This window comes from Brachyistius frenatus, unplaced genomic scaffold (assembly GCF_029030835.1).
Source record: "Brachyistius frenatus isolate BFR_SWC_R1_liver_20210118 unplaced genomic scaffold, ASM2903083v1 Contig_386, whole genome shotgun sequence".
NCBI lineage: Eukaryota > Metazoa > Chordata > Actinopteri > Embiotocidae > Brachyistius > Brachyistius frenatus.
In genome coordinates this window covers 44,769-72,240 of record NW_027210985.1, presented here as the reverse complement: position 1 = coordinate 72,240, position 27,472 = coordinate 44,769, and the positions used below count along the sequence as shown (strand labels likewise).

At 38.0% G+C, this 27,472-nt stretch overlaps 1 protein-coding gene across 2 annotated transcripts; it reads right to left on the bottom strand.

Annotated features, from left to right (window-relative positions):
- Positions 1-1,248: 1,248 nt before the first annotated feature.
- Positions 1,249-20,440, bottom strand: LOC138636573 (F-BAR and double SH3 domains protein 1-like). 2 transcript variants are annotated; one of them, XM_069724630.1, is made up of 21 exons: positions 20,371-20,440; positions 18,053-18,150; positions 17,838-17,883; positions 15,993-16,066; positions 14,046-14,190; positions 13,701-13,837; positions 13,130-13,193; positions 12,176-12,304; positions 11,157-11,279; positions 9,806-9,901; positions 9,050-9,166; positions 8,190-8,294; positions 7,817-7,972; positions 6,805-6,933; positions 4,780-4,863; positions 3,933-4,077; positions 3,174-3,274; positions 2,431-2,553; positions 2,196-2,346; positions 2,058-2,113; positions 1,249-1,905 (listed from the first exon to the last, which is right to left on the bottom strand). In XM_069724630.1, exons 1-21 carry the CDS (start codon positions 20,389-20,391, stop codon positions 1,855-1,857), a joined length of 2,151 nt encoding a protein of 716 aa, XP_069580731.1. In that variant the 5' UTR covers positions 20,392-20,440; the 3' UTR covers positions 1,249-1,854. The 2 variants fall into 2 exon arrangements, with proteins under 2 accessions (XP_069580731.1, XP_069580730.1); XM_069724629.1 differs by lacking the exon at positions 1,249-1,905 and having other exon boundaries at positions 1,947-2,113.
- Positions 20,441-27,472: the final 7,032 nt, after the last annotated feature.

The window sequence follows — 27,472 nt, the reverse complement described above, 5'->3', positions numbered from 1 at the left end:
TGGTCGTAGGTGTTTGGTGGCCTCCCTCATCAGTTGCCCGGTCACTTAATTTGTGAGGATGGATAGCTCCAGGCAGATTTAAACAAGTGCCATACTCCTTCCATTTCTTAATGATGATTTAACTGAGCTCTGTGGGATGTCCAGTGAGTTGGAAATCTTTTTGTAGCCATGTCCTGACTTACACTTTTCAATGATCTTTTCTCTGAGTTGCTTGGAGTGTTCTTTTGTCTTCTTGTTGCAATTGTAGCAGGAATACTGATGAACCAGAGACTGGACCTCCCAGACACAGGTGTTTTTACACTACAATCACTTGACACACATCAACTGCACTCAGGTGATCTCCATTTCACTAATTGTGACACTGCTGGCATCAACTCCCTGGACCTCTGTTGAATTAGGTCAGTCACTTTAAATGAGTTGAATATTTATGCAAACACTTATTTTACACTATATATTTTTAATTTATTGACATTAGTTTGTAAAAATATGTTTTCAAAAGATGAAAGAAGCTTTTTTTTGCAAATAATTGCTCAATTATATTGACCATGATTTCATGTATAAAAGCAACAAAAGGGCGAAACATCCAAGGGGGGTGAATACTTTTTATAGGCATTGTATCTATAATTGTTGATAACTTTTTATTATAAATGTATAAACAGAGCACACAGTCACGTGTTGTTTGAAGTGAATTAAGTGTGTTTCCATCACCCATGTTCATCACTACAGTAAACTACAAACAACAGTGTGTATTCTTTTCAACACAAGATATGCTCATTTGTTAACCTGTTGAAAAGTCAGAAATAGTAATCTTGTAAATTACACAGCTAAGTGTACACAGTAAGTAAGTAAAAGAAGGGCAATGTTTTTGTTTGTTTGTTTATCTTTTACTTATGCACTTCATGAAGTCATTTTAGATCAATATCAATTGACTGAAAGAATCATATACAGTATGCATACCCGATTGCAAACACAGAATCAGGTATATGAAAACATTTGAGATGTCCATGTCTTTTTTTTCTACAATAAACAGCAGTTTACTGTGAATGTTGTATTTACATTAACTGTGTCCAATTTTATTTTTTTTAACAGCTGAAGTCAATGGTCTATCCTGCCAACTGCAGGCAGCCACCGAAACAAGACATTTTAGTCTTAAATAAAAAAAATATTTACATTTGTGACCTCTTTCCTAAAAACAGATAAAGAAGACCACCATGGTCAAGATGAATTTGTAAAATGTTTGACACAGCTGACTTGCATTTGGAGAAATGTAAAAGATATATATATTTTTGGGAAAAAAAATAAGATCTGAATAGTCCCTTTCCCGAGTACAACTAACAAACTTATATGAACGCTACTAACACAGTCTTCATACAGAGTAACTGGACATTGACTCATAATTCTATTAGAAAATAACAGAACCAGGGGGATTCAATATCTTTAAAGTCACTTCAGAGGCTCATTTAGTTGCAAAAAGATAAAAAATGATCAGCTGGATGCCATAAGGTTTTATCCTAAATTTTCCAAAAAGGAACATTAGTCTTCTATCAGTAGGAACCACAGTACTACATGCACAACATTTTATTTAGTGAATGAGCCACAGCAAGTATTCAGTAATCTTTCCAGTTATTAAATTATTTAATAAATACATTATGGTTCTACTTAAATATTACATGTTGGGTAGTACACATATTTGTATTAGCAACTGCTGTACTTGTGACAGATTTAATGTGATCTCATCCATTGATGACAATGAGAGTACCTGTTGAAAGCTAGCACTGCCAAGGCACAAAGCATTGTTGGGCCGAAACAAGTCACGTATTCCTGTGAACGTTGACGGTGGCTCCAGTATTTGTCTCATGGTTGAGCTGAAGTCTTCTGTGTCGGAGGAGGGGGAGGTGCTCGACACTGAAACGATGCAGAGAGAAGATGGACAAATGTGTTAATTATCACTGATCCCTGTTCCTCAAAGATATCCCCCCAAAAATATTTATTTTAGTTTTTATGCCCAAACATATACTCTTATACAGCAAATTTAGTATTTTTATAATAGCACATACTGGCCTTAGTCGACAGCTCAAGAGTTCTGGAGGACTGTGGGTACTGGCTCCAGCCTCTGAACAGAATCACAGATTAAACCATTAGCACTTTGAATAAAACATTTTATCGAGGAAATAATGACACAATGCTCTGACTACCTAATCTGTTTCCTGCAAGGCCTGGCACTTCCACGGGAACCTCCTGTTTGTCCTCCACACCACTAGGGGGAGTAGCACTAAGTGCTGAACTGCAGCCAGGAGTTGAAGGGCTGGTCGGTGAGAAGGGAGGCATGGTTGGTGTTGGAAGGGGCTGGAGAGAAAAATAAATGTAAGAAAAACAGATGAACAATAACCCTGGGCAGTTTAATATGAGCATGTGTGAATCCAATCTCACCTCCTCCTCTTCCTCCTCCTTTTCCTCCTCCTGCTCCCTTTCATCATGCACGACTTCTACCACTAATGATGGAAAGACACCGATCCGTCCATTCAGCTCTCCCTCCCAAAAACCATCATCCACCTAAAAAACAGAACACTCAGGTAGTTACACCAAATAAAGCCCCAATGTGAACACACAGCAAAACTTAAAGTCCACTAAGAAGTTTTTTTCAGAGCTTCCAACCAAATCTCATGACCGTCATCAGAGACGAGAGACAAGACAATTTAAACTTCCTGAAAAATGAAAAAACTCCCATTCACTGATGAAGACTGTGATATGTGATTCAAAGCTTGGGGAAAAAGCAAGTAAGTGGACCTTGAGTTGAAATAATTTATAAATCAACAGCTCTCAAGGTTAAGAATAAACATTCAGGCTCACGTATTCCTGTGTATCTTTGAAACAACTTAAACTATTAGATGTGTTGTGCATTTTTAAATCAGCCAATCAAAACTGAGCCAGAAAACTAAAGTCCAGCTGAGGCTCATGAAAGAAGACCCCAGTGTGCTGCGGCTCTACAGCCGACAAACATTTAAAGATTTTCTTTGATTTTATGACTTTACAAGCTGACAGGGATTACCAGAACATGATTCTCAATGCAGGCTGCTTTTCTCTGAGCATGTTGGCTTCGTTGGCTTTTTAAGACCGATTTTAAACTGATTTTGAAGGCTTTGAGTTTAGAATATATCTTACACCACACACACCTCACCATGTCGATAGCGCATCAGGTAGATTAGTGCCCCCTCCTGGAAGGAGAGCTCCTCGGCACTCTGAGCCTGGTAGGGGTACAGAGCTCTGGCTACACCTGAGACAAATCACACAGACACACAAAGGAAAGTTTTGAGTCTAACCTTAAAGCTAGAGAGGGTTTCTGCCCCTCGAACACAAACTGGGAGCTGGTTCCACAGGAGAGGAGCCTGAAAACTGAAGCTCTGCCTCCCATTCTACTTCTGGAAACTCTAGGAACCACAAGTAGACCAGCGTACTGAGAGCGAAGTGCTGTGCTAGGATTATATGGTTCTATAAGATCTCTAAGATACGATGGAGCCTGGTCATGTAGGGCTTTTTAGGTCATCAGAAGAATTTTAAATTCTATTCTTGATTTCACAGGAAGCCAGTGAAGAGAAGCTAAAACTGGAGAAATATGATCTCTCTTGCTAAATCCCGTCAGTACTCTTGCTGCAGCATTTTGGATCAGCTGCAGGGTTTTTAATGAGTAATTTGGAAATCCTAACAACAACAGTTTTGATGTGGTCAGTATTTCTTTACAATGTAAAACATGATAAAAGCAAAGAAAATATTTTATTTCCACAGCCTGATACAGAAGACAGAGTGTAGAGTTCTGTGTGTTTCACCTCTGCAGCGGTGTATATTACGTATACATCACACAATAAGGAATATGACTAACTACTGACGTGTTCCGTGTTAGAATAAACCCACACGTGCAGCCACAAATGCCTCACCTCTACTCCCTGCCCTCTCTTTAGTCCCTGTGGATGAGGTGGAGCTGAATGAGCTGTCCAGTTGAGCAGCATCCTCTGTTGGTAGACACAGGAGTTCGACATAGCGCTCGGGAACGTACCCTACCTGACCACACGAGTTACACACCTGCACAGACAGAGACAGGTGTACAGTAGTGCAGATGAGACACTGGAAAACACAGCGTAATGCACATGTTGTTTCCTCGAGAGCCCCACTGGCAGGAAACAGTCAACAGGAGAGCCAATTTGACTTTGAAACAATATGTTACCAGTTCAGATAGATTTCAGTCTGCTGTAGATCCAAATCTTTAATAAACATATATATTTAAATTATATGTGCATGTAAATAGAATGAAATAAAACTTAAGCAGGTCTCTACTTTTGTCTCATTGTTGTATCTTGAGTTCAAATTCAAAGGCCTGAAGCAACAACACCATTTTGAAAGGGCACTGTACATAGAAAAGGTTGCAGCATAGGTTGGGGTTAAAAAACAAACAAACAACTCATCATCCTGCATGGCAGTCTGTGACCAATGCCCCCAAGCCCTCATGCCTGCTTATACCAGTGAAAATGTCATTTGTTGCCTCTGTTGCATTGCCATCTGGTGTATGAATATTGTAGCTGTTTTGAGTGTTTTATGAATAGTGCATAACAGCCGTATTATCAGATGATTATTTGCTGCCATGTGAACAGTTAATTAAGGCTTGGTGAGCCACATGCAGCTCACGAGCTGCACAATGAGTAACTCCACTTTAAAGGATGATTAATTCATGAACGCATTCTTGAAAATTAAAATATTTTGTTTTACTTAAAAAGCTAATCTTGTTACCTTCAGCCAGTCCTCCATGTCTCCGTCCTCTATCACCTGTAGCTCCTCCCCCTCTATGACTGACAGCTCATCTGATTGGCTTGCCTATAAAAGAGGTAAAACACCTGTCATTTTTATGAATTATTTATATAATATTTATCCCTGCCTGTATATAACTATTGTATTTACAGTGGATCAAAAAACTATTTAGAGACTTAAGATACGCATCAAACGTGAGATAACAGAACGTGAAAGATGAGGCCATTTGTTTTAAAGAAAGATAACACAAGCACACTCATGCAAAAAAAAAGTTGATGTTGTAAACCATAAAACTTCGAAATAGAAACTATCTAAACAACCAATACTGGCTCCACTAACAATCCTCAATTCATTGTTTTAGTATTTAGTTTGTCACCCTTAACTATTAGGAATGCTTGACAGCGTCCGGGCATGAAATGAACCAGTTTCTTTAAAAGCTGCATTGAAGGTTTCCTCCACCTTTCAAACAGAAAAGCATTCAGTTGTTCTACTCTGGAGCATCAACAAGTTCCCCACTTTGGGATTCAGTTCAGAGCTTCACAATTTAATACTGAGATTTTCTTCCGGGCAAAATATTCTTGCAACAGACGGCTGGTAAGCATCAGATCATTATCATGCTGTAAGATCTGCTTCTGTCGCTTGAAGATGTTTTTGACAGTTTACACTTCAGTCCCATCAATAAATAAAAGTTCACCTACACCTTGTAAGACTTTGATGGTCCCACCTGCATGCTTTATAATAACCTCATTGCAGTCTGGTTCTAGTTCCTTCTCTGGCGTTCTCCATACACAAATATACCATAAGATCCATGTAGGTTGAATTTGAACTGATGTTAAAATATCTCAGAAAGTTTCTGTTATTCTCTGCATGTTTTTTTTGTGAAAATGTAATACTTGCTGTTTTGAGCTTATGTAAACTTTCCACCATATAACTCTTCCTGTGTCCATATTTGTTGATCCTCCTTTGACTGGTCTTTGAATTGAGTCATATCTAATTATTCTTGTTGACCACCGAAGTGATTTTTTTTCTGCAGATTCTCCCTTTTTTACACACAATTATGAGATCCTCTCTGCTGCTGGTCTTCCTGGATCTACCTGTTCGCCATCTGCTGGCAGTCACAAATCCTCCGTTGAATATTTTGGCAACATATCCAAATGTGGAGGAAGGAGGACAGAGCTTTTTGCTAATCTGATAAATAGACTTGTCTTTGGCATTTTTGCCGCCTCTTTTTCATTTCTAAGGTACTTTATGAAGGATGTACAGAGTCAGTTTGCCATAAGTTCACACAGGTGTAAAGAGTAAGTCAGAGGAACATGGGAAATTCATCAAATCATTAATGGACATGTTCTACTAAGTTTAAATCAGGACTTAATCAAATGATTAATTTAGAGTGGTATTTTGTGACAATCAGATTTTTTTTTATTCATTTAGGCTGAAAATATTTGTTCAGAGTTGTGTTAAATGTCTTTGTCTAAGGATCAAACACAGGCTTGTTTGACAACCTTATTATGAACCTCATGGAAGTTTGATAATTTACCTGGTTGGGGCCACAGTAAATTTGAATATACCTTAAACTTATATAAGACATGAACATGCTTTTAGTAAAATGAAAGACATATGCAAATGATTTTTAAAGATTTTTCCGAACTATTTTCTGAATTTACCAACTGCAATTAGAATGACATTGACATGTTGTCATTCTTGAGAATTGGTGTGTGTGTGTGTGTGTGTGTGTGTGTGTGTGTGTGTGTGTGTGTGTGTGTGTGTGTGTGTGTGTGTGTGTGTGTGTGTGTGTGTGTGTGTGTGTGTGTGTGTGTGTGTGTGTGTGTGTGTGTGTGTGTGTGCGTGTGTGAGATTAGTTAATTTCCTGGTGAGGTTGTTAGCCATTGGCTGGGCTACAATGCAGAACACAACACTCCTGTACACACAGGGGTCATTTCACTGTAATTTGCCTGTTAAATCCACTTTAAACTGTATGTAAAAAGTTTCCATTGTACTGATCTCTACCTGATAGCTGTAGATAACTCTGCAGGCTGCTGGGTAAACACACACTCCAGATGCTGACACTGGATCTGCGAAGATGTCTCCTTGGTCGTCATCATAGTCCTCAAAGTCAGTCAGCTCAAACTCGTCCTCCTGGAACGCAACACACATAAAACGCACCAACGTGACACATTACCAGAAAGCCAAATATCTGTTTGATCCTTCCTCCTTTATTCATGTTTTTAAATGCTAACAATGCAACACAAATATAGTGTTTTTATCCAAAGCCTGATATACTTGTATGTTTACACCTCTTACTGGCCTGACAATTAAGAAAAAGCACCTCTAGGCTCCTTCATAAGATTAGAGAAGTAGCAGACAGAGATTCTCAGGTTCTGATTAACCTTTTCTTAGACCAATGATCCACCAGAGCTTCCCTAACTAAAAAATGAACTAAGGGGAGGATTATCTGTGACATAAAGCTGCCATGACCCACAAAAATCAGGAACTAGACTAACGAGTTCTTGCATGTAGCAGTTGCCTTTAAAACATGCAGTAATGTACAATGCCTTTAGGTACTGTAGATGTTCAGATTTTTATCCATCATGCATATCTGATCACTACCAAATTCCTTTTGCCACATTAAAATGAGTCCGGTCATTGAGCCAGAGTCACAAAGACCTCTTTACAGCCACGTGAAGGACAAGGAGTCCTGCAGCAGAGGGTCTGGTCCTCACACAGTTCTGAGGCCCGTCCTATGAAGCAGCATTTGGGGGTCAATGGCAGTGCATCTTGGTAAGAAGTGAGCCATCATCATAACCCAGAGTTCAACCTGATGTTACCCACATCCTGCTTCTTAGCACTGTCCCCTGGTCCATGAACTTTGTTTTGGCTGCTGTTGTAAAGATCTAAAGAGTGAGCTCCCAGCAAAAGTTGACAATTTCATAATTTCAGGACAATTTCTCTCAAATTCCAGAACTTTTCCAGAACTGGAAAAATACATTTAATATGTGTTTGTTTGTGTGCGTTTGCATACCGAGAAGTCCTCAGTGGACTTCCTCTGCTCACTGAGGCGTCTCTCTCTCTCCAGTTCCTCCTCTGCCTGCTTCATGGCGTTGTGGAGCCATTGTTCAATTCCTGTGATGCTCTTTGACAGCAGAGTCAAACGAGCTTCGGCCTTCACCCTGCTGAGCTGAGAAACCAATAATACTCAGACACACAGACATGTTCTGCATAGGCGATTATGATTTCTACAATCTGACAGTCTATATGAATTATAATTTTGTTTTCAACACCCGGTTTTATTTTCAATGCCAAACTTGAATGTCACTGTTGTAGCCCCATACCTAACCTGCTGAGTGTTGGATTTTTCAGTCTTTTAGAGAAACATCACATTTAAAAACAAGTACCTTTGCTTTTCTGACACTCTCCTGCACCTCTGCTATCTTCTGTTCCACACTGAGCCCCGTCTCCCCCGACAACAGCTTCAGCCGGCTCTTTAACACCTGTAGAGCCTGACAGAGAGAAACAGAGACAAAGAGAGAGACCAGGGAGATAAACAGCTCCTTGTGAGAATAGAATTACAAACATAAAACACTTTTATTTCTCATTTTAAGCGCAACATGTTTAACACTAATTCAGGAAGAAAACAGGAAGTTCTCAGAGCAGTTGTGCATGCCAGAGTTTATCTTGATCTTATCCATTTATTGAAATGTGTGAAGCAGTAGATAGCAGAACAATACAGTGAATACAACTGAGAAATCTAGTGGAGCTACATCATCCTCATATCACATTAATAAAATTACTTGCAGATGGAAAGTAGCTAGTAGCTAAATCTAGTAGAAAGCATCTTTCCTCATTTTGAGATGAAAGTATTTCTACATTAATAACCTAAACTAATTAAAATTTCACCCAAATAAAGCCATTATGATTTAACTATAATTTTTTTTAATTTATTTGACATGCAAACATTAGGACTGCAGAGAAGCAAAAACACATATTTTCCATTGCATTGGTGAAGACACTGGACCAATTGAATGATTAATGATATTAAGGACATGATGAAGGGCATGTCACCCAGAGATGATGAATCTAGTGTGGATTTTTATTACACGTTTCCATTTACAGAAGAAAATATCTACATAATCAAAAGGACCAACCCATAAAAGACAAAGAGATGCCTTAAAAATAGAGACATTAGGAGCAATACAGTAGACGACCTGCCAAGACCCACTGCTTCACACATTTCTGCTACATCAGCACATCTAACCCGCTCTCCATGGGCAACAATCTTGTAGTCCTTGGCAGCCTTAGTGGCCCATTTCTTGGCCTCCTTCACCAGACAGCCCTCCTCTTCTGAAGCACAAACATCCTGCAGAGCAGACGCCTGTGAAGTGGGGAGAAGAACATCCCAAATCTTTATTTCTAAATTTCACACTTTGTCTGTTTGACATCTGTATAAGAAACGCCAGATGAAGGAACCTCACCATGAATGTGGACAGCAGGCTCAAGCTGAGTTTTATTCATTTTTAATTCATCACTTATTCTCCTATACAGCTGTTTGAGTACATCTGTAGACATCTGTGTAATGCACTGATGTATTGGCTCTGGTTGTCAAACTGCATTATATTGTAAGGTGTTTCTTCCGTCCTTTTATTCTTGACTTAGAGGATTACATTTTTCACCAAAACAATGATACACACAAACATCTCATTATGATATATTATTATAAAACATTTAATGACGACTTAACCAACTTTAAAATCACTAAAACTCAACTGTAACTTAGTATTTATTATTATATTAATTTATCATTGCAGTAAAATGGAATTTACTGTTAAATCATCACAGCATGTCTATCTTTGACACCTCCAAACACGTTTATTAAAGTCTAAAATTAGCTCTAAAATGAAAATTGAACCCTGGATCCTACAAACCAGGGTCGGCCCCAAAGTGTGGTCAAAATCATTCATTGTGTTTGAAAAATTCAAACTGAAATTGTACACTTAAACACACACATACACACCTTGTCACTTGTAGCAGGTTGGAAGGTGAATTCAGGTGTTTTGGTGAAGGAAAGCGATTCCTGCAGAAACTGCTGGACGTTTCTCTCTCTGGTCACCTGGTAACACAACAACCAATCGCTGTTCAGAACAATAAAAACATGTATACCCCCCCCCACACACACACACACACACATATACACCACCACCACCACCCCAGAAGAAAGATCCATCCTCAGTTGCTTCACTGTAATACTCCAGAATTTGTCACAAAGGGTTGAAATGCCCTTTCTAAGTGCACAAAGAACACAGTGTGTTCACCTCCACCGGCTTTGAATCGGTATAAACATGTGTTCAAATGCCCTTTAACCACACAGTTTGTGATCCCTCAGTTTGCACTCACATGCTACTTCAGACATTTTGTGTTGAATTTCTCTTTCTTTTCTTTTTTAACGCTTCAACCTTGTGGTTGTACCAGTGATCTCGCCATCCTCTCTTCTTTTCTCTGAACATCTGAAAGTTAGTCCTCTCTCTTTGTCCTTCGTGTCAAACGCAGTCTGTCTGATCTCTCCTTCATTCCTTCCTTCTCTCCGTCACCCACCTGCGACCCTCAGCTACGTCTCCTCCAGAGAGGAGGTGAGGAATGTCTTATATCTGGTCTCAAAAACTGCTGTGGTACCAGCCATTAAACAACTCACAGTCAAATCAAAGTAAAGCTGAAGTGGTTCTGGAGAAATAAAAAAAATCACAAAGTAATGTGGATAATATTGTGAATTATTACAACCCCCCAAAAATTCCCAGTTTGATATGCGCAGGTGAAAACACTGTTGTTGTTTTTTTACAAATTGCAAATATGACCAGTGCTGGAAATGTTTTTTGTTTTTTTTCAAAATAAAAAAAACCCCATTCTGATTGGAATTTTCTATAAAGCACAACATGTCTCAGAGACTCACAATCCACAGGTCAACTTTAAGGTTTTGGGCTTTTTTTGCTTCCACAACATATCATATTTTAGATAAGAGGCAAATACAAATGAAACTTTAAATAAAATCAGACAGTGAATGATGTATAAAGAACCCCTCTGCAAAGCCCTTTAGAATAGAGATGGACATAAGACTGGAAAGTTTGCTTCATGTCAATGCACATAATATTATTTTTCTCACAAGGCCATTTTCTCCACCAGTTTTTTTCTCATACTTCAATCCAAAAATCACAACTTCAGTGGCATTTGCATACACCAAACTTTCTATATTATGATTACTAATATATAGAGAGACTCACTATTGTACATTGTCTATACTGTATATACTGTACTGTACACATTGGGTGTTTAATTTGTACACTTCCACACACATTCACACATACAATGCAAACCTTGGAAACATTGTCCCATATTCTGCTGAACTGCTTGTGTGAGGCCTGACAGGTGTCCATCTCTGTCCCACACAGCAGGGTGAAATGGCACCTTAAATCATCATAAATATCACTGTCCATTTGCTGATGAGGGAAGTAAAAGGACAAGAGTCAGTTTTCATGAATTCAAATGATTTCAAAACCATTTTTAACAGCAATGTTTAATTCAATGTGCACTACCAGATAAACATCTTCCAATGAATCATTTTGCTGCCGGGCCCCTGTTGAACTCCCAACCCTTTACGTTATGTGCAGTGTGTTTCCAATGGTCTGCATATTCCGGTAGAGTACAAGTACACAGCAGACTATACATTCAAGCCTCCAGGAAACCATTATTGAGAAGTGGCTCACTTTCCTGAGCACAATCACAACAAAAGGAGCAGCTTTAAAAAAAATATTGAATTACCAAAATATAACTGACCCTTATTTAAGCCGAGTTCTCTCAGGTGTTGGGGTGACTCGAGCATTTTGGGTCAAACCCAGTGTTTTCACAAATAACTGGCATTTTTTTGTATGCTGTTGTGTCTTTGTTATTTTGTACTATATTTTTGGTTGTGTTGTTTTTTAATAGGTCTATGGCGAACGATTACTAACTTGACAAAATATAGTATGATCACAAGCCACTATCATGATTAATGCAAGTTAAGTAAAATAAAAAATATTTCCCTTCAGAAGTTAATATTTGGTCACTTTCCTCCCCAGTAAACATGCTGATCATTCCCGATCAAAAACATCTGAGCAGTTTATTGCCAGTGGATGAGGTAATGAGGAAGACAAACTATGGGATGAAGTTTTCTTAACACTGATTATTACAAACACAGCAAATAATATCAGTGCAACACTTTAACATATGAGTGAGATGAACATGAGCAATATCAGTAAGTTATGTGCTCAGTGTTCAGACATAGAACTCATTGAAGGGTTTTTCACTTCCTTTCCTCCTCCTTGTGTGTGTCAGTGTGTTTGAGATTGTGTGTTACCTCCATAATAAGCGGTAAGTCGTTTGCGTAGTAGTGTTGTTGATGAGTGTTGACTGCTGCTAACATTAGTAAATATTCATTGCGGACTTCAATCAAACGGTCGTCACACTCTTTCAGCCTCGCGCTAAGCTGCAAATAAACACACACACATGCACACACAGAGTTCAAGTGGAAAATAAAAGACATCAAAAACCTTATGTGTTGCTTATAAACCATCGCTAAATCTAAATCTTATATTCCTTTATTATAAGTTTATCAAGTGTTTATGACCAGTCAGAGTCTAAAGGTTATTCTTAGATGTTTTGATAATGAAAAACAAAAAGATAAAACCCATCCAGTTGTGCAATAAGTTCCCAGACCATTTAAATGAACCAGGCTGCCACTGCTTAAGATTGATGCACCTTTTTGCAACCGGGTAATCCGATCCAGAGTTGACAACTCTGAATAGAGGTGTGAACACACCAAGAGATGTGTTGAGATCTGATATGCTTAGATCACATTTGAAAGCGGTCTAGGAAACATATGGCCACGTTGTTTTAGCAGTGTTTACAGAAAAGCGTCCTGGGCCACACAGAAAGAGAGCCTACTGAACTAACACTTGTTTTACCTTTTGCCTTTTGTGGTTTCAGTTTTAGCAGCAATAAAAGGTGAAATATCTTTAAGAGCTTGCGTTATAGAGACATTTCATACTTTTGCCTCAGTATGTAAAGCCCCGGAAGTACATTTTTTAATTCAGTGTTATGTAATTAAATGTATTTGATGTAACTCTAGTATACATCATAAACATAGAGCCAAAACATCACATCATGAAAATGGTGATTGAAGTAACTTTGACTTTACATGAAGGTGGAAATAGTTAAACCTCAGAATCAGGGGACAAACAAATCTAATTGGTCTGTGCAAAAAAAAAAAAAAAAAAAATATATATTCTGATGATTAATTTCAGATCCATACCTTAGCAGTTATCTTATGTATTCCTGTTTTGAAGTGGAAAATTCCATGTTCACTCTTTCTAGCTCTGGAAGACAAAGTCAAGTCATACTGTATTTATAATATATATACGACAGAAAATATAAGATGGCGCCACATATAACTTGAAACATTTACAGAAATGTGATATTTAATCTGTTCCACAATCAGCACAATACATCACTTTTCTGAATGCAGACCATCCTTTTTCTGTTTAATGCTCTATACTGGTGTAAAGTTGTCTAAATATTGATTATATGAATCTTCAATCAATGGCCCTAACATGCGTGAGCCTTGAACTCTGCAAAACTCTGCAAAGCACAGATGTTGGAACAGGTGTAGAGTATTTATCTTGATATAATTGTGAGAACATGAGCTTCAGCCAAAACTTTCTCCACAAATAGAGACACATTACTCCAGTCTTTGTTTCTGTGAAATTACTTGACAAGCCTGTTGGGGTCAAACACCTACAGAAGCAACCATTCATGTGCCTATTCATATCTTCTCATGAGTTGGCCACGTGGGAAATATTTGTCTCTTTATCTCGCACACTGACTTGTTGTGTGCGTCAGCAGCTTTCTCTCTGGCAACGCCGGCGATGTGACTGAGTTGGTGGTAGCTCTTCTTGACCTGGTGCAGCTCCCGCAGAGCATCCACCACCTCACCCTGTACCCTCTGCAGCTGTTCCAGGCCCTAATTCACACACACACACACACACACACACACACACACACACACACACACACACACACACACACACACACACACACACACACACACACACACACACACACACACACACACACACACACACACACACACACACACACACATCATGGCCCCTGGTAGTTGTTTTCATGCTCTTACTGAGTGTTTAATCTCTGTGTGTTTACTGACTCACTCTCTTGGCTCGGATGTCCTTTGCATTGTGGAGACTTTTAGAGGCTCGTCCGATCAGTCTGCGATATTCTTCTGCACCAGCGAGTCGTGATGCAGCAGTCTGGGCAGTGGCGTCCACAACGGACCGCCACACACCAAACACACTCCTGGAAACACATACTACAGTACCATCAACTGATCTAGTGCACTATACACTTCCCCGCACTTTCATGTCATATGAGTGAAATTAAACTTGTATTTAATGCTGCCACATTGGGCTACTTTATTGTATTTAATTATGTTGGTAAGAATTGTTTTGGGCGAGTTGTTTATTACAACTAAACTCAAACTTCCTTTCCTATTTTGAATTATACCTGTGTCGTAGCATTATGACTGGTTAAACCTTGCATCATTTTACATGAGTGAAAAGTTCATATTTAATAGAATATTTCCTAATAATCTGTACTCATTCTGTAATTATCTGAACCATGCATTGCTGACATCTACATTTATCAGAAAAACAGTAATCTTGTTGCAACTTTGTTGATAAACATTTATTCATGTGGTAATATTCAATAATTATTAGTTACATAAAAAAAAAAAAAACTTATTCTACTAGTGACCTGATATGACAGCCTAAATGACCCATCAACTCAGATGTGGTCTGCAGGTTATGATGCCACATTACTGTGCTTTTCTAACTCCTCCATTTTATTCCCCTTTTTTCAGAGATCAATATACGTTGAAAACAAGTTAGCTAACAAGATCATCAATTTTGGAACTTGTCTGAATTCACTCTTTAACAGAATCATCTTGGATGTAGTCAACTGCCTGCTGCGAGATCTTTTGGGTGGGGATGGAATGTAACTAAGTACATTTACTCAAGTACTGAAGTGGAGTACAAAGTCAAGGTATTTTACATAGCTTTATATTTTTACTTCACTACATGTCAGAGCCAAATATTGTACTTTTTACATGAAGCTTATACGTAAGTTCAATGAGGAAGATCTGTAACCTCACAGTCATAATTTAATTCCACCTCTGTGAATTAATCCTGCTGTGCTTTGTTCTGCGCCACTTCCACTTTCCCACGTTGTCAAATAACTCATTCATAATCTTGTTGTTGCCACAATCTTTCTGCCCATGCTTTTGAGCCAATCAGTTTCTCAGCTATCTTCAAATTTTACTGATAAACATAACAATTAAATGTTCCTTAAATGGTTGAGAAAATTCTCCTACTTCTTAAGCAAAATAAACTATTGAAAAACTCGCTTGGATTAGCTGGAAATGACTTGTCACAGAGGTGAAAACAGGACTGTTTCTCTGAGGTTGTTTACTTTTTAGACGCATGTGGTTCCCTAAAGACAGCGACACTCCAGACGGTGCTCTTAAACAATACGACAGTAACCAACAGTACACAAAGTAAATCAAATCAGCACAAAGTTGACAAACTACAGCAATAACATGCACATTAATGCAGCAGTACTATTATTTTGCTGGTGCTACTTCCATACTTTTACTTAATATAGTTTTGCTGATAATACATACAGTTACTTAAGTATGATGCCTTTTATGTTGCATGACTTGTTGCTGAAAAGTGCGATACAAATAACTTTCTTTGCCTTGCCTAAAATAAGGTTTTGAATGCAAGACTTTTACTCGTGGAGAAGTATTTTCAGAGTAAAAGGACCTAAATATTTTTCTTTCACATAATGGGACAAGCATCATCCCCACAAAGCAACATATTGCATTTGCATGCTCTCAAATGGAACCATTGCTTTTTGCACATCTATTTAACTTGGTCTGTTTGGCTGAAGTAACTTTCCACACTTACTGAAAATGTACTCAGAGTAGACAGAGCCACCAGTCTAGGGTTGGCTTTTCAAAATAAAATGACCACCAAAAAGTGCAACAGAAAACAGCTGATGAGTAGGTTGCGTAGTACAATACGGTACGTGTGTGTTGTTACCCGGAAGTGATGGCATCTGTATTTCCTCTTTGCCAGTCTCTCTTTTGGCACTGGACGGCTAACCTCTGAAGAGCCTAGAAAAAACAGATTTCTTCATTACAACCAAAGAAAAGACTCCAACGTGTCATTTAGTGACAGCACTAAGTCTTTTAACTGAGTAGGCCCTCTTTAGTGCACTCGATCTCATATTTGTCTGCGCACACTATTACCACTTGAACCCAATATCACAGCAAAATGTGAAATAGCCACGCTTTGGCCTGTCTGGGTGTGAAAGTTACCCGTTTTGAAAGCGTGAAACTTACACGCACGTAAAATGTCATGTGATGTGGGATAATGTGACCAAGGTCCCGCAACACAGGCAACAAAGACATTTTTTTGGAGGTATTAGGTGGCAGTAGTCACAGACTGCCATGCGGGACAATGAGGTTTGAATCCAAGAGGTGACAAAGTTTTTGTTGAGTTTTTTTGTTGTTTCATAACTCCAACCATGTTGTTTCTCCAGACCCCAACCAACCACGTGTTTTTCACTCTAATTTTCATTTTCCAGTAAATTACGTGGCTCTACTTGGTTTCATTTTTGTCCACTACAGGAAAACATGTAACTTTAATGCCTCGACAGGCCAAAGCGTGGCTATTTCAATTTTTTGTGTAGTGGACCGACATGTCTGTTTCATGTTTTCCCGTGATCCCGGGTTGAACCATCGCAACTATAAACATTGGCCTCTTTCATAAAATGTGTTAACTCATGATGATGTGACAACATTCTTTACCCACAATGCCTTGCATTGCTTTGTGCTATATCCAACAACTAGCGAGGCCTCATGATGGAGTACATTTGCTTTACATGTCATTTCATTATGACATATTTTTACCTAACCTTACAGTACTCTGTGGTCAGTCCACATTCATTCTTGAGGATGGTTTTCTGTCTTTATTTTATTTTTATTTTTTGACATGCTATTGTCATCACTGCATCATGGCCTTTTTGCCTTAATATGATGTTACAGGCTCAAGCAATCACCAAGTCAAAATTTGAATATGTCTTTTTGGTTTCTATCCAAATACCAAAAACTCATTTCCATGAGTCTATGGCAGCTCAGTTTGGTGTCTTTTAGTGCCAATTTGTGAATTGTGACATGCTGATGGTGGTATTTAGTTTTGCCACTTAACTGCTTTGCTAGCATGACTGTAGACTTGTGAAAAAGTACCTACAATTTTTTTTATATATTTCTCTTGGCTCCAACATCTTGTAAAAACTTTAGCCATCAGGTAGTTTTGTTTACCTTTAACCATCCAAATGTATTAATACTCCTCAGTGTTAATGATTGATAGTGTATCAGGCAATTGTATAACTTTCATGAGTTTTTCAGGAAATAGCATGATGCCTTTTTTGTTATTCCTGCCTTATAAAACTGGACACACACACACACACACACACACACACGCACACACGCGCACGCACGCACGCACGCACGCACACACACACACACACACACACACACACACACATTTATCAGATGTTGGAGACACATTCTCCACCATGGCGCAAAAACACATCAAGCTCGAACTAGTTCTTTCCTGTAAAGGTGGAAACTTGGATCTGGTGATAGTGTTAAACCAAAAACATAAAAACTGACAAGAAACACAGAGAGAGTTAAAATGGCAAATGGTGTGTCGCAACACACTGACACACATATACTGGAGTCACATAAGTCAAGAAACAACACAGCACTCAGGTACTAAATATGGGACTGCAAATCAATAAATTATGAGCATTTCCAGTAAACAATAAAAGGTGTCAGTAACAGAATAAACGGTGGACTAAAATAGATTATGCTTACTCACCTGACCATACTCTTTCTCTATAGCGGCTCGTTGCTTACTGAACGACCTTAGGGAACACAGAAACAAACATATGACAAAACACATCAGACATGTAATCCGACACTTTATTTTATTCTCAATTGATCTCCCTTCCAATAACTGTCTTTCTTGATGGATGATATGGGAGAATTTAGAGTAGATAGTTGCAGTCTGGTGAGAGCCAGAGCGTTTTATACCTGATCTCCTCCAGCAGCTCAGTGTCCTGATGCTGTTTGGTCTGCAGTTTGCTTAGCTGCTCTGAGAACACAAGTTTCACTTGTTGGCTCTCCTTCACCTGCACATACACGCATACAAACACATGCATGTACACAGACACACGCACACGCACACACACACACACACACACACACACACACACACACACACACACACACAGGATCAAAGCTCTGGACAGTGCATCTTATTAAACACTGAGCTTTCCATCAACAAACATTTATTTAAATTATGAAATGTCATCACTGTACCTCTGAAGAAGGGTCTCAGTTTCAGTGAAAAAAAGGTTAACGATTAAAAAAGTGACAAAAAAAATTCTGTTAGCTAGTAAGCCAACTTGTAAATCCATTGAAGAGTATGTGGAAGTGGTTCTGAGTATCAATTTTCTGCACCTGTTTTTCTGTTCTAAATATTGTTTTATAGTTAGTATGTAATGTAACAGTTTTATATGTTCTCAGGCTTATTTTAGGACTGTTGACTAATTTTGTAAAAACAATAAAATGTTAGGATGCTAATATATTTTTGCTAATTGTCAAAAGGGACTGGTCACGACAGATCAACTTTTTAACTTTTGAATATACAGTAAAAGTTATCTAATATTATCTCGGGTCTATTACTGGGATCTGATATACTACACATGTACTACAGCTAATAGGTTGTTTTTCAAGGTGCAGAGCGGTGATTCCAAATCGTTAAGCCCCGCCCCCCACATAGAGAGAATGAGAATCAGAGGGAGGTAGTGAGAGAAGTATTTGCTAAATGCTGAACTAGAGGACCTGAAATATGTACCAAATTAGTCAGGAGTGTAGGAGCTTAAGGTGCAGAGGAAAACCAACTCAGTGTATGGTGCTGTGATTGATTGTTTCACGTCAGCTCGTCCCTAACCTTTCTCTAACCCTAATCTCAACCGTTCCATCCCACACAATGAATTTGTGTCTGCAGTAAACACGACTTGAAAAGTAGCAACAGGCACTTGATTACAGCGAATTCCGCTGCTGCGGAGATTTAGTTTCAGTTAACTACGATTTATGAGCCAGCCGAAATCCGTAAACAGCAGCACAATACACTGTGTTGACAACAGGAAGTGACACTTGTGCTTAACACCACGTCAGGGGTGACAAACAAAAGTAATGTATGGCGTTAAGTTGGCCAGATGCTCACTCTTGCAATGTAAATGGAAGTGAAACATGATTTGTGGATCTGGTCCATGATTTGGCTCCAAAACTTGATTGGGTATTCTTTGCAGCTTCACCCTTCCACCAAGTTTGAATGAAAACTGGGCAGGTAGTTTTTTAACAAAATAAAACAAGACTTTCTCGGTAGAGGTTAGAGTCCTGCACGGATTCAATTTCACTACCATTACATCCAACTCAAAACCAGATCTGCCCTGACCCATGAACAGAAGTCCATCCATAATTAAACTCATATGGTCACTCACTTTAATGTGCTTTATTTTACTTGTGCCCTGTGTCTTATAATAGCCTATTACTTACACTAAACAAGACCATTGTAGAGATATTTGAAACATTTCTTACATTTTGGACCTGGTCCTGGCTAAGTGTTTCACTGCTGAATGTGTCTACCTTTTTCAGGACAGACATTTCAACTTGTCATAGCAGGAAAAGCATGTGACACCAGTAACATTAGTTAATAACCCTCTTCCATTTTGTTATTCGTGTTATTTTTCTGCAATGCAATTTTGAAAAATGTCTGCTGTGATGAAAGTTGTGTTACTTAATGGTGGAAATATTTCTCAATAATTAAAAGTAATTATTTCTTTGAACAAAAAGGGGAAACATCTTTCTCTCTACCAGTGTTAAGTTGGTTGATTTTCAAAGATAATTCCAAAATATACTCCTGAAAACATTTGTATAAAAGCCTTCTGTTGATTCCAGCAGTGCTGCAGGAATCATGAATCAAGCACCTTCTCTTAGAAATTGGTCGCCAGTAATACCAAGAAGAACATTCAGAATCATACACTTTGCAGCTGAATGGCAAATGTTTGAAATAGTAAAATGAGTTATGAGTTGCAGGAAAAAACACAACCAAACATTGGACTCTCCACGTACATCAAGTCAGAGTACAAAAAGTAACGTTGCAAATGTCAATGTCTCAAATTCCTGACAATATACAAGACATGATCATTAGAAAACTTAATAAAAACCTTGAAGAGTCAGTGTACGTATGTAAATGTCATTCATGCAACACAAATGAAGGAAGTGGAATAGTAGAAACACAAAGTGTGTTCAGTCAGTAAGGACTCTTCACAGCTTGACCTTACCTTTCTGGGTGGTGGCTGCATGGTTGGATGCCGACGGTGTCCGTTCTGTCCGTTATTGTGTTTAGTTCGTTTCTGCTGTGGTGCACTGCTACTTCCTCAATATTTTCACACATGTACATGTATAACTGTCTCTCTCTCTCTCTCTCTCTCTCTCTCTCTCTCTCTCTCTCGCGCTCTCTTTCTTCCTGCTCTGGTGTTGCCCTGAAGAAAGCCTTTAGAGGGCAGCAGAAGCCAGTTGCTTCAACTGATGCAGTTTATGGTTTACACCCAAATTTGAAACTTCCATTATTTGCCAGCGCTCAGCCACAGACATCTCATACCATTAAACAATAGGACAGGTCCTGAACTCAAAAATAATTCAACATAAACAACACTTCCTGTCTTGAACAGAACACATCACTAACATGTCTGTATGCACACTGGAAGAGGGGTTTTTTTTGCTGTCATTTTAAATATGTATTTAATACATTCTTGTTTAAAACTAATATGTGGCTTCAGCAGCATGAGTTAGGAATACTGAGTGGGATTCTTCAAAAGTTACAGTTTAAAAAGTTACTTTTTAGTACCAAATTCCCTCTTTTACAAATGTTCCCTCTTTCTGTGGTTCCCCAAGGAAAGGCTGTGGTGGTAAAATGTTAGTTTTGTACATGAAAAAGCCCTAGTCCAAAATCGTTGGGTTTTCATTACCTTAGAATGAGCCCTTATATCTACATAGGGAGCAGGTGCCCTTTCACTTTGCACTGGCAGGTTTCCTCTGAAGGGTCCAACCAAGCACTGACTCCAGAGAGAGCCTTTGTTTTTCTGTGAACACTGTAGAGCCTATTACATGCCTAAAAGGGGAGGCTGAGCTGAGGGATGTTCAGGTGGTTGCTATCTGCAGCCTCTCCACTAGATGCCACTGGCATCTGCACCTTCAACACACTGCATCTTCACACTTTGTCAGAATGCATCATTGAACAGCCTCTCCTCTCTGTCCTCTTTCCTACATTCTGAACTTTATGATCCTCCCTTGTTGCGAGTAAGATTTCTGCATTCTTCATGTTTTGTAAACTTCACTCACTATTTGGATGTCAGCGTGTGTACTGGATTCTGTTTGTTTTTTTGTTTTTTACATTTTTACATTTGTTTCCACTAAGTTATAGAGTTTGAATTGTAAATTTGCTGTCGTAAACATTGCTGTTGCTTTTCTAGAAACAGCATTTACTCATGTATTTGATATCTAAGCGAGCATGTTTCAAACATACAAGTAATAAACACAGACTAACTGACACCACCTTCGCAATCAAGACTCTGTTGAGGCATCTCTGGTATCGTAAGCTTGTTGTCAAGTAGATCTGATGCTGTTGTGCGCAATATGGGTCCTGGGATCATCGCCTCTGTGTGGATTTTTATTGGACTACTGAAAAAACTCCCCACCATGATTAAAATGGACGTAACATGGTATGGTAAGAAGTGACTGTAGCAACAAACATGCTGGAAATGACAATAACAACTTTATTTGCACGTCACTAAGTAAGTGTTGACAGTGATTTACAAAATAAAAAAATAAAAAAAAATAAAAAAAACTTTACAGAGGATTCCAGAAGAATAAATAAAAACATGATGATTTGGGCGGGATGGAATTTGAACACTTTAAATGTGGCACATGATAATAACACTGCAGCTGAATCTGCAAACATTACAGCTTGAGGAAGCAAAACAATGCTGTTATTGACATTATTTGCTGGATGACAAAGTATGTTGTACATTTTACAATTTCATCTCAAGTAATAAATAACAATAATAACAAATAATAATGAACAGGTAAATAATTTGTCATGAACATTTAACACGTTGATAAATTAATAAATAAGATAAATAATAGGTAAGAAAACAATACCATTTTAAACATACTTAATATTTCATATTCAGCATCAATACATTTAATTCCATAACAGCACTGCTGTCATATTGAGAAAGTATTTGATTTAACTTTTATTTTTGGGATTTAATAACTTCTGATTGATTTGATAGATTATTGACAAAATATATGATGCATGGCCACATTGAAGCGCAGTGAAATAATTGTGTTCATTAATTGAGTTATTCTTCAAGCACCTATTTCTGCAGAATAAGGAATTTTACAGTGTTTTCTTTTCTTCCTTCTTTTCTTTCTGGGACAAAGCTTCATACAGAAGTCCAACATGGTCCCAAACTGCATATTATACTTAAATATGGGGGCAATTCTGAGAACAAGGGGAAAATACGCACATATTGTAGGGCAATAGTATAAATTTGGATTTGACCATGATAGAAAAAGCAAATCAAGCATAAGTTAAGTTTTTCATTGATCATTCATTTGTTTTAGTCATTTGCTTTCCGTCAGTCAAATTCCACTAAAGATTTAAAAACTATCCTTTCTTTCCCCAAATGATGCCTACAGAATTGCAAAGACAATTTACCAAATGGTGCCACACCATGCAGTAAAATTTTAAAATATTTATATTTAAAAAGAAATGAGACAAATACGCTTAAAAAAAATACTGTCATCACACTGACACGCATGCTTGCCAAAAGGTTTGGGGTTGATGGACTGGTCCTGGTAGATGACGAAAGAAACAGCTGCCCCTTCTAAACCTTTGCATTGTACTGTTGTAGCAGGACTTCCAGCTTCTTTTGGAGGCTTTTTGGTGAAAAGACAGACTCATTCTTCTTCATCTCAGGCAGCGAACAGAAGACCTCTTTTACCTAAAGAGAGAAACATGGATAATGGATATTAATGTAGCATATAAAACTGCATTAAGCCTAATGTTTATATTAACACTGGATCAAATGACTACAGAAACATGAAACGGGTTACTTGCTGTGATGAATCCACATAAAATTATCACACAAATCAACTTGAGTTGACAACCTGTCACATGTTCAGAGTTTTGTAGTTTATTTTAAGTTAACAAATGGCTGGTAATAAATGTCAGAGATCAGACGAAACCATCTGAAGAAAAGTAACTAAAAAATGTTACATATAATTAATATTTAAATAACTTTAAAACAAATGAAAATATTTAGTGTACTTTATCTATACCTGTAGACTTAGTCTAATTGATTTTTTTTAATGTATATTTTTTAGCCACATGTATGTCAGTTAAATTTTTTTTTTCTCATATGCGCCCAGTACAATAGAACAAATGCTCTTGTTGAGAAATCCAGTATTTTCTTTGCTTTTATTTTCAGTGTATTTCGCTAGTTCCGTTGCCTTTCCAGATGTTGTAGCTCAATAATTTTAGTACAACAACAACAAGCATATGGCATAGACCTGCAGCAATACCAGCAGAGTGCCATCCTTCTTCAATTGATATGAAGAGGTTGACGAAAAGTCATGCAGTTAAATGCGTTCATCGGTTCAACACAAATCATCAGCTATAATCACCCACCTTACACTCGTTTATTACTTTCAGCGCTTCGATCAGATGTTTGACGCCTCGCTGACTGGAAATGTTGGGGTGCAGCATTCCAAGGCCTGTAATGAAATAAGAAGGAAAGGCACATACCTTTCCAGGGGAAGGAACAACGGTAACGTCAGTCAATAATGAAACTGTACCACAGGCTGAACACAGTGCACGTACTGTGATCAGCCTGTGGTACAGTTTCATTATTCTCCACTTTTTAAAATAGAACAGTTAATGTCAGTAGCTGTCCAAACAATACATTACAGCTGTTTTATTACTGTATTTTCAGCAATTGAGGTCTTTATAGAATTACTTATTTCCAAGTCACTGGTATATTTATTCACCTTTACTTTTTCTGTTTTGGCTTGAAAACATTTTCTGAGCCGTTAAGATCTCTCGTTGGCTGAAATTGGGTGATTACACAATGTGGACAGGACTTTTTAATTGATCTGTGGAGCTCAAGAAATAGCTTCGATGCCCAATTATGCCCTAAAACCATATGTTAAATTAAAAAAGAAGAACTTTAAAGGAATTGTGAGCTTACCATTTCTGTCAGCTTCTGCTCTTTGTGCTAAACTAGATGATGCACGTCCCTTGAGACGCTCTATCACCATATTTAATAGCTCAGAGGTCAAATTAATCCATCTTCTTATCTGATTCTAGGTATTTATTTATTTTTTTGTCAAAATGTCAAGACAGTTTGACATGGATAGAAAAGACTACTGCGCATTAATTCACAGGATCATTTTCCATCCCAGACTCATTATAGTCAATAATTCTTTTCCATTACACCGTTGAAGATGATCACCTCTCCTTTATATTCACACACAAAAACTGACACGACTTACCCCCTCTGACACGGTGAGGTTGTGACACTGACATGTTGCATCCTGAGGAGATAACGAAGAGATGATGTAAAAATGCTATCAACCATCAAATTCATGAACCATGAAACCAGCCTCCTATGTCTGCAGTAACTTGTTTATAATCAGACGTTTCTCAGTTAACACATTTAAGGAAGTAACTTTTAAAATGCTTTAAATTGCCTTATTGTTTTTAAACATGCTACAAAGGAGAACAATTTAATTCAGTTAACATCGGAGGAATTTTATTAAAGAGAGTTGGAGGTGGATCAAGACAGATGAAAGGCAATATTTGTTTGGCTTTGTGCACAACAAAGCTACACAAAGTAAAACTGGTTGAGATGAGATAACAGCACAGCAAAGAGGAAGTGGTGACGATGTCGTGGTGCTGAAGCTGTGTATGCACTCTGCAGAACAGAGTCTTGCACAAGGTGCAATAATGAGCTTCTTCTTTTTTTTTTTTTTTTTTTTTAAGGGACAGAGTGAGAATAGCATTTTTAGCTCGTCAACTAATTCTTCGCAACATTCACCTTGTGTAAAAAATAGTTACATTTTCTTGGAGTTTTACACTTTATATTTCTTTTCTTTTTCAACTTTTCTTTCAGGCATACTAGAAAAACTGTGTATACAAATGTAAAACGTAAAATTATCTGTGTCACGTGCCAACCTCTTCATCTCCCATTATGTAACATTTACAATGTCACAATAAAAAAGTGGAAACTCTGGAAATAAAGTAAGTCATGTAAAAATACCACAACGGTGTACTACTACTAAAATTAATTTGCTTGCAATAGAAAAGTTATTTTCTTCAATGAAAAGTTTTAAAAAATGTTCATGGTTTTTGATCATTTTTGCCCTCCAGATGGTGAGTTGACAGCTTCTGTTCAAAGTTTGGAGAGTCTTAAAGGTAGATATTAGATTCATGGGACAGTGTCATTACTCAAAGTGGTTTCCTACAAGTGTAAGTTCAGTCAAGTCATCATATTAGCACTGTTGCTCAAAAGAACGCAGGAAATCTGCTTGCCACGTGAAAGGCTGTCATTCATTCCATCTGTGACATCTAAATGAATACTGACTAACAATCAACCATTTCAATTTGTCAGAAAATGTAGACAGAAAAGAATGCCAAAGGTTGTGAATAAAATGACAGGTGGCAGAAAAAGTGTTGAGAAAAAATTAGAGCAACACAGCAAATGAGGGAAAAATGGTAGACTTACTGTAATGTTAACTGAGCTGCAGTTCTCGGGACAGTTCTGTCAATCCAAACAAAAAAACAGAGTTAAGGAAATCCCACTGTGTCAGCAGCATCAAAAGACCAACTAACATCAAACTAACCCTCGGCAGCAACTATTATTAGACTGCTTGATCAGTCAACTGATCTCTACTTCACCCACACAACATCCTCAGTTTTCTTTGTAGTTTACAGGATAGTCAGAAAAGTGTCTAAAATACTTCAGTGGTGCTTTCTTCGGTGTTTGTTGACGGTATTACACATGCAAACAACTTCTGATTGGTTCAGCCTGGATGCTCCACCGATTTAAAAGAAAATACACCTTTATACACCCAAAATTGTCTTGTTAATTTGTCAGCTTTATTACGTTTTTTTGTGACTGATACAGAAAAAAATTAATAAAATATTTAAAAAATAAAAGTTTTTAAAAGAAGTACATTCAACTAGTGACTGTTTACATTAAAAAAAAATTAAAAAAAAAAACACACAAAAAAACCCATAAAAGCACCACCACATTTCATGGCTCATAATACTATTTCCTGCAACACACTGTGACAGTATGTCACCTTACCTTCACACTCTGTCCCAAGGTCTCCACGTTTGTTTCCCACTCATTCATCCTGAAGATCAAACATTTGGAGGATGACTGATGAAAAGAGATGAAAAGAGGCAGGAGCAGCATCCATACAGAGGAGGGGGCAAAAGACCCAGTCATGACTGATGGATAGATACTACAGAGCTGCTGGCTTAAAATGCAAATTAAAATTATTTTTTGTTTGTTTGCAAATCAACTGTTCGGTATATATTTCAGTTTTAAATTATTTTGTCAGGGCTGGAGTTTCAAGTTCAGATTAGGTCACTATAAAAGTCCAGCCAATTGTTTATGGTGCACCTGTATTAGCTTTACAAAGTCTTGTCGCATGAACCGTCTCCGAGGTGCTATTAATGGATAGGTGTCCCGTTTGCACCTTTTAACAGATTGGGTTTCCTAACTTTTGGGGATTCCCTAAAATTTTTGTCCATTTAATCATTTTTCGTTGTCAAAATGCTCCCACACAGGATGTCCTTACTCAACAGGACCCTGACATGGTGGCAAGAGTGATACAACATGTGTGTGTTTGTTGTGAGCCACATATCAGTTAGATCTGATGGCTTATGACTGTCGCGGCATTTCCTCATCTCTTTGAAGAGCTGGTCGTCACTGCACAGAGGAAAATAATTCAGATACGTCCTCCTCTGCAGTTTAATGGCTGTGGAATGAAATGAAGTTTGTTTTTCTTCCAGCCATTAAAACCGTGGCTGGGCGTCCATGCTAATGTGTCTGAGTGCACTTTGAAACTGGATGCGAGAATGGGGGCAAGCTATGGGAGACCCCTGAGTTCTTTGCCCTTTATTGCTTCCTTGTGGACAAAATCAATTGACCATTCACCATATAGCCTTTGTGAAACCAGTTCATCCATTAACATGCCTTTATATACAGATTATTGTGCCTTTTATGTTTGTGCCTTCTTCTATCAGGCGTGTGATAGTACACAAAATTCACTGTTCAGTCTGAACCTGGGTTTCAGAGTCATGTGTCA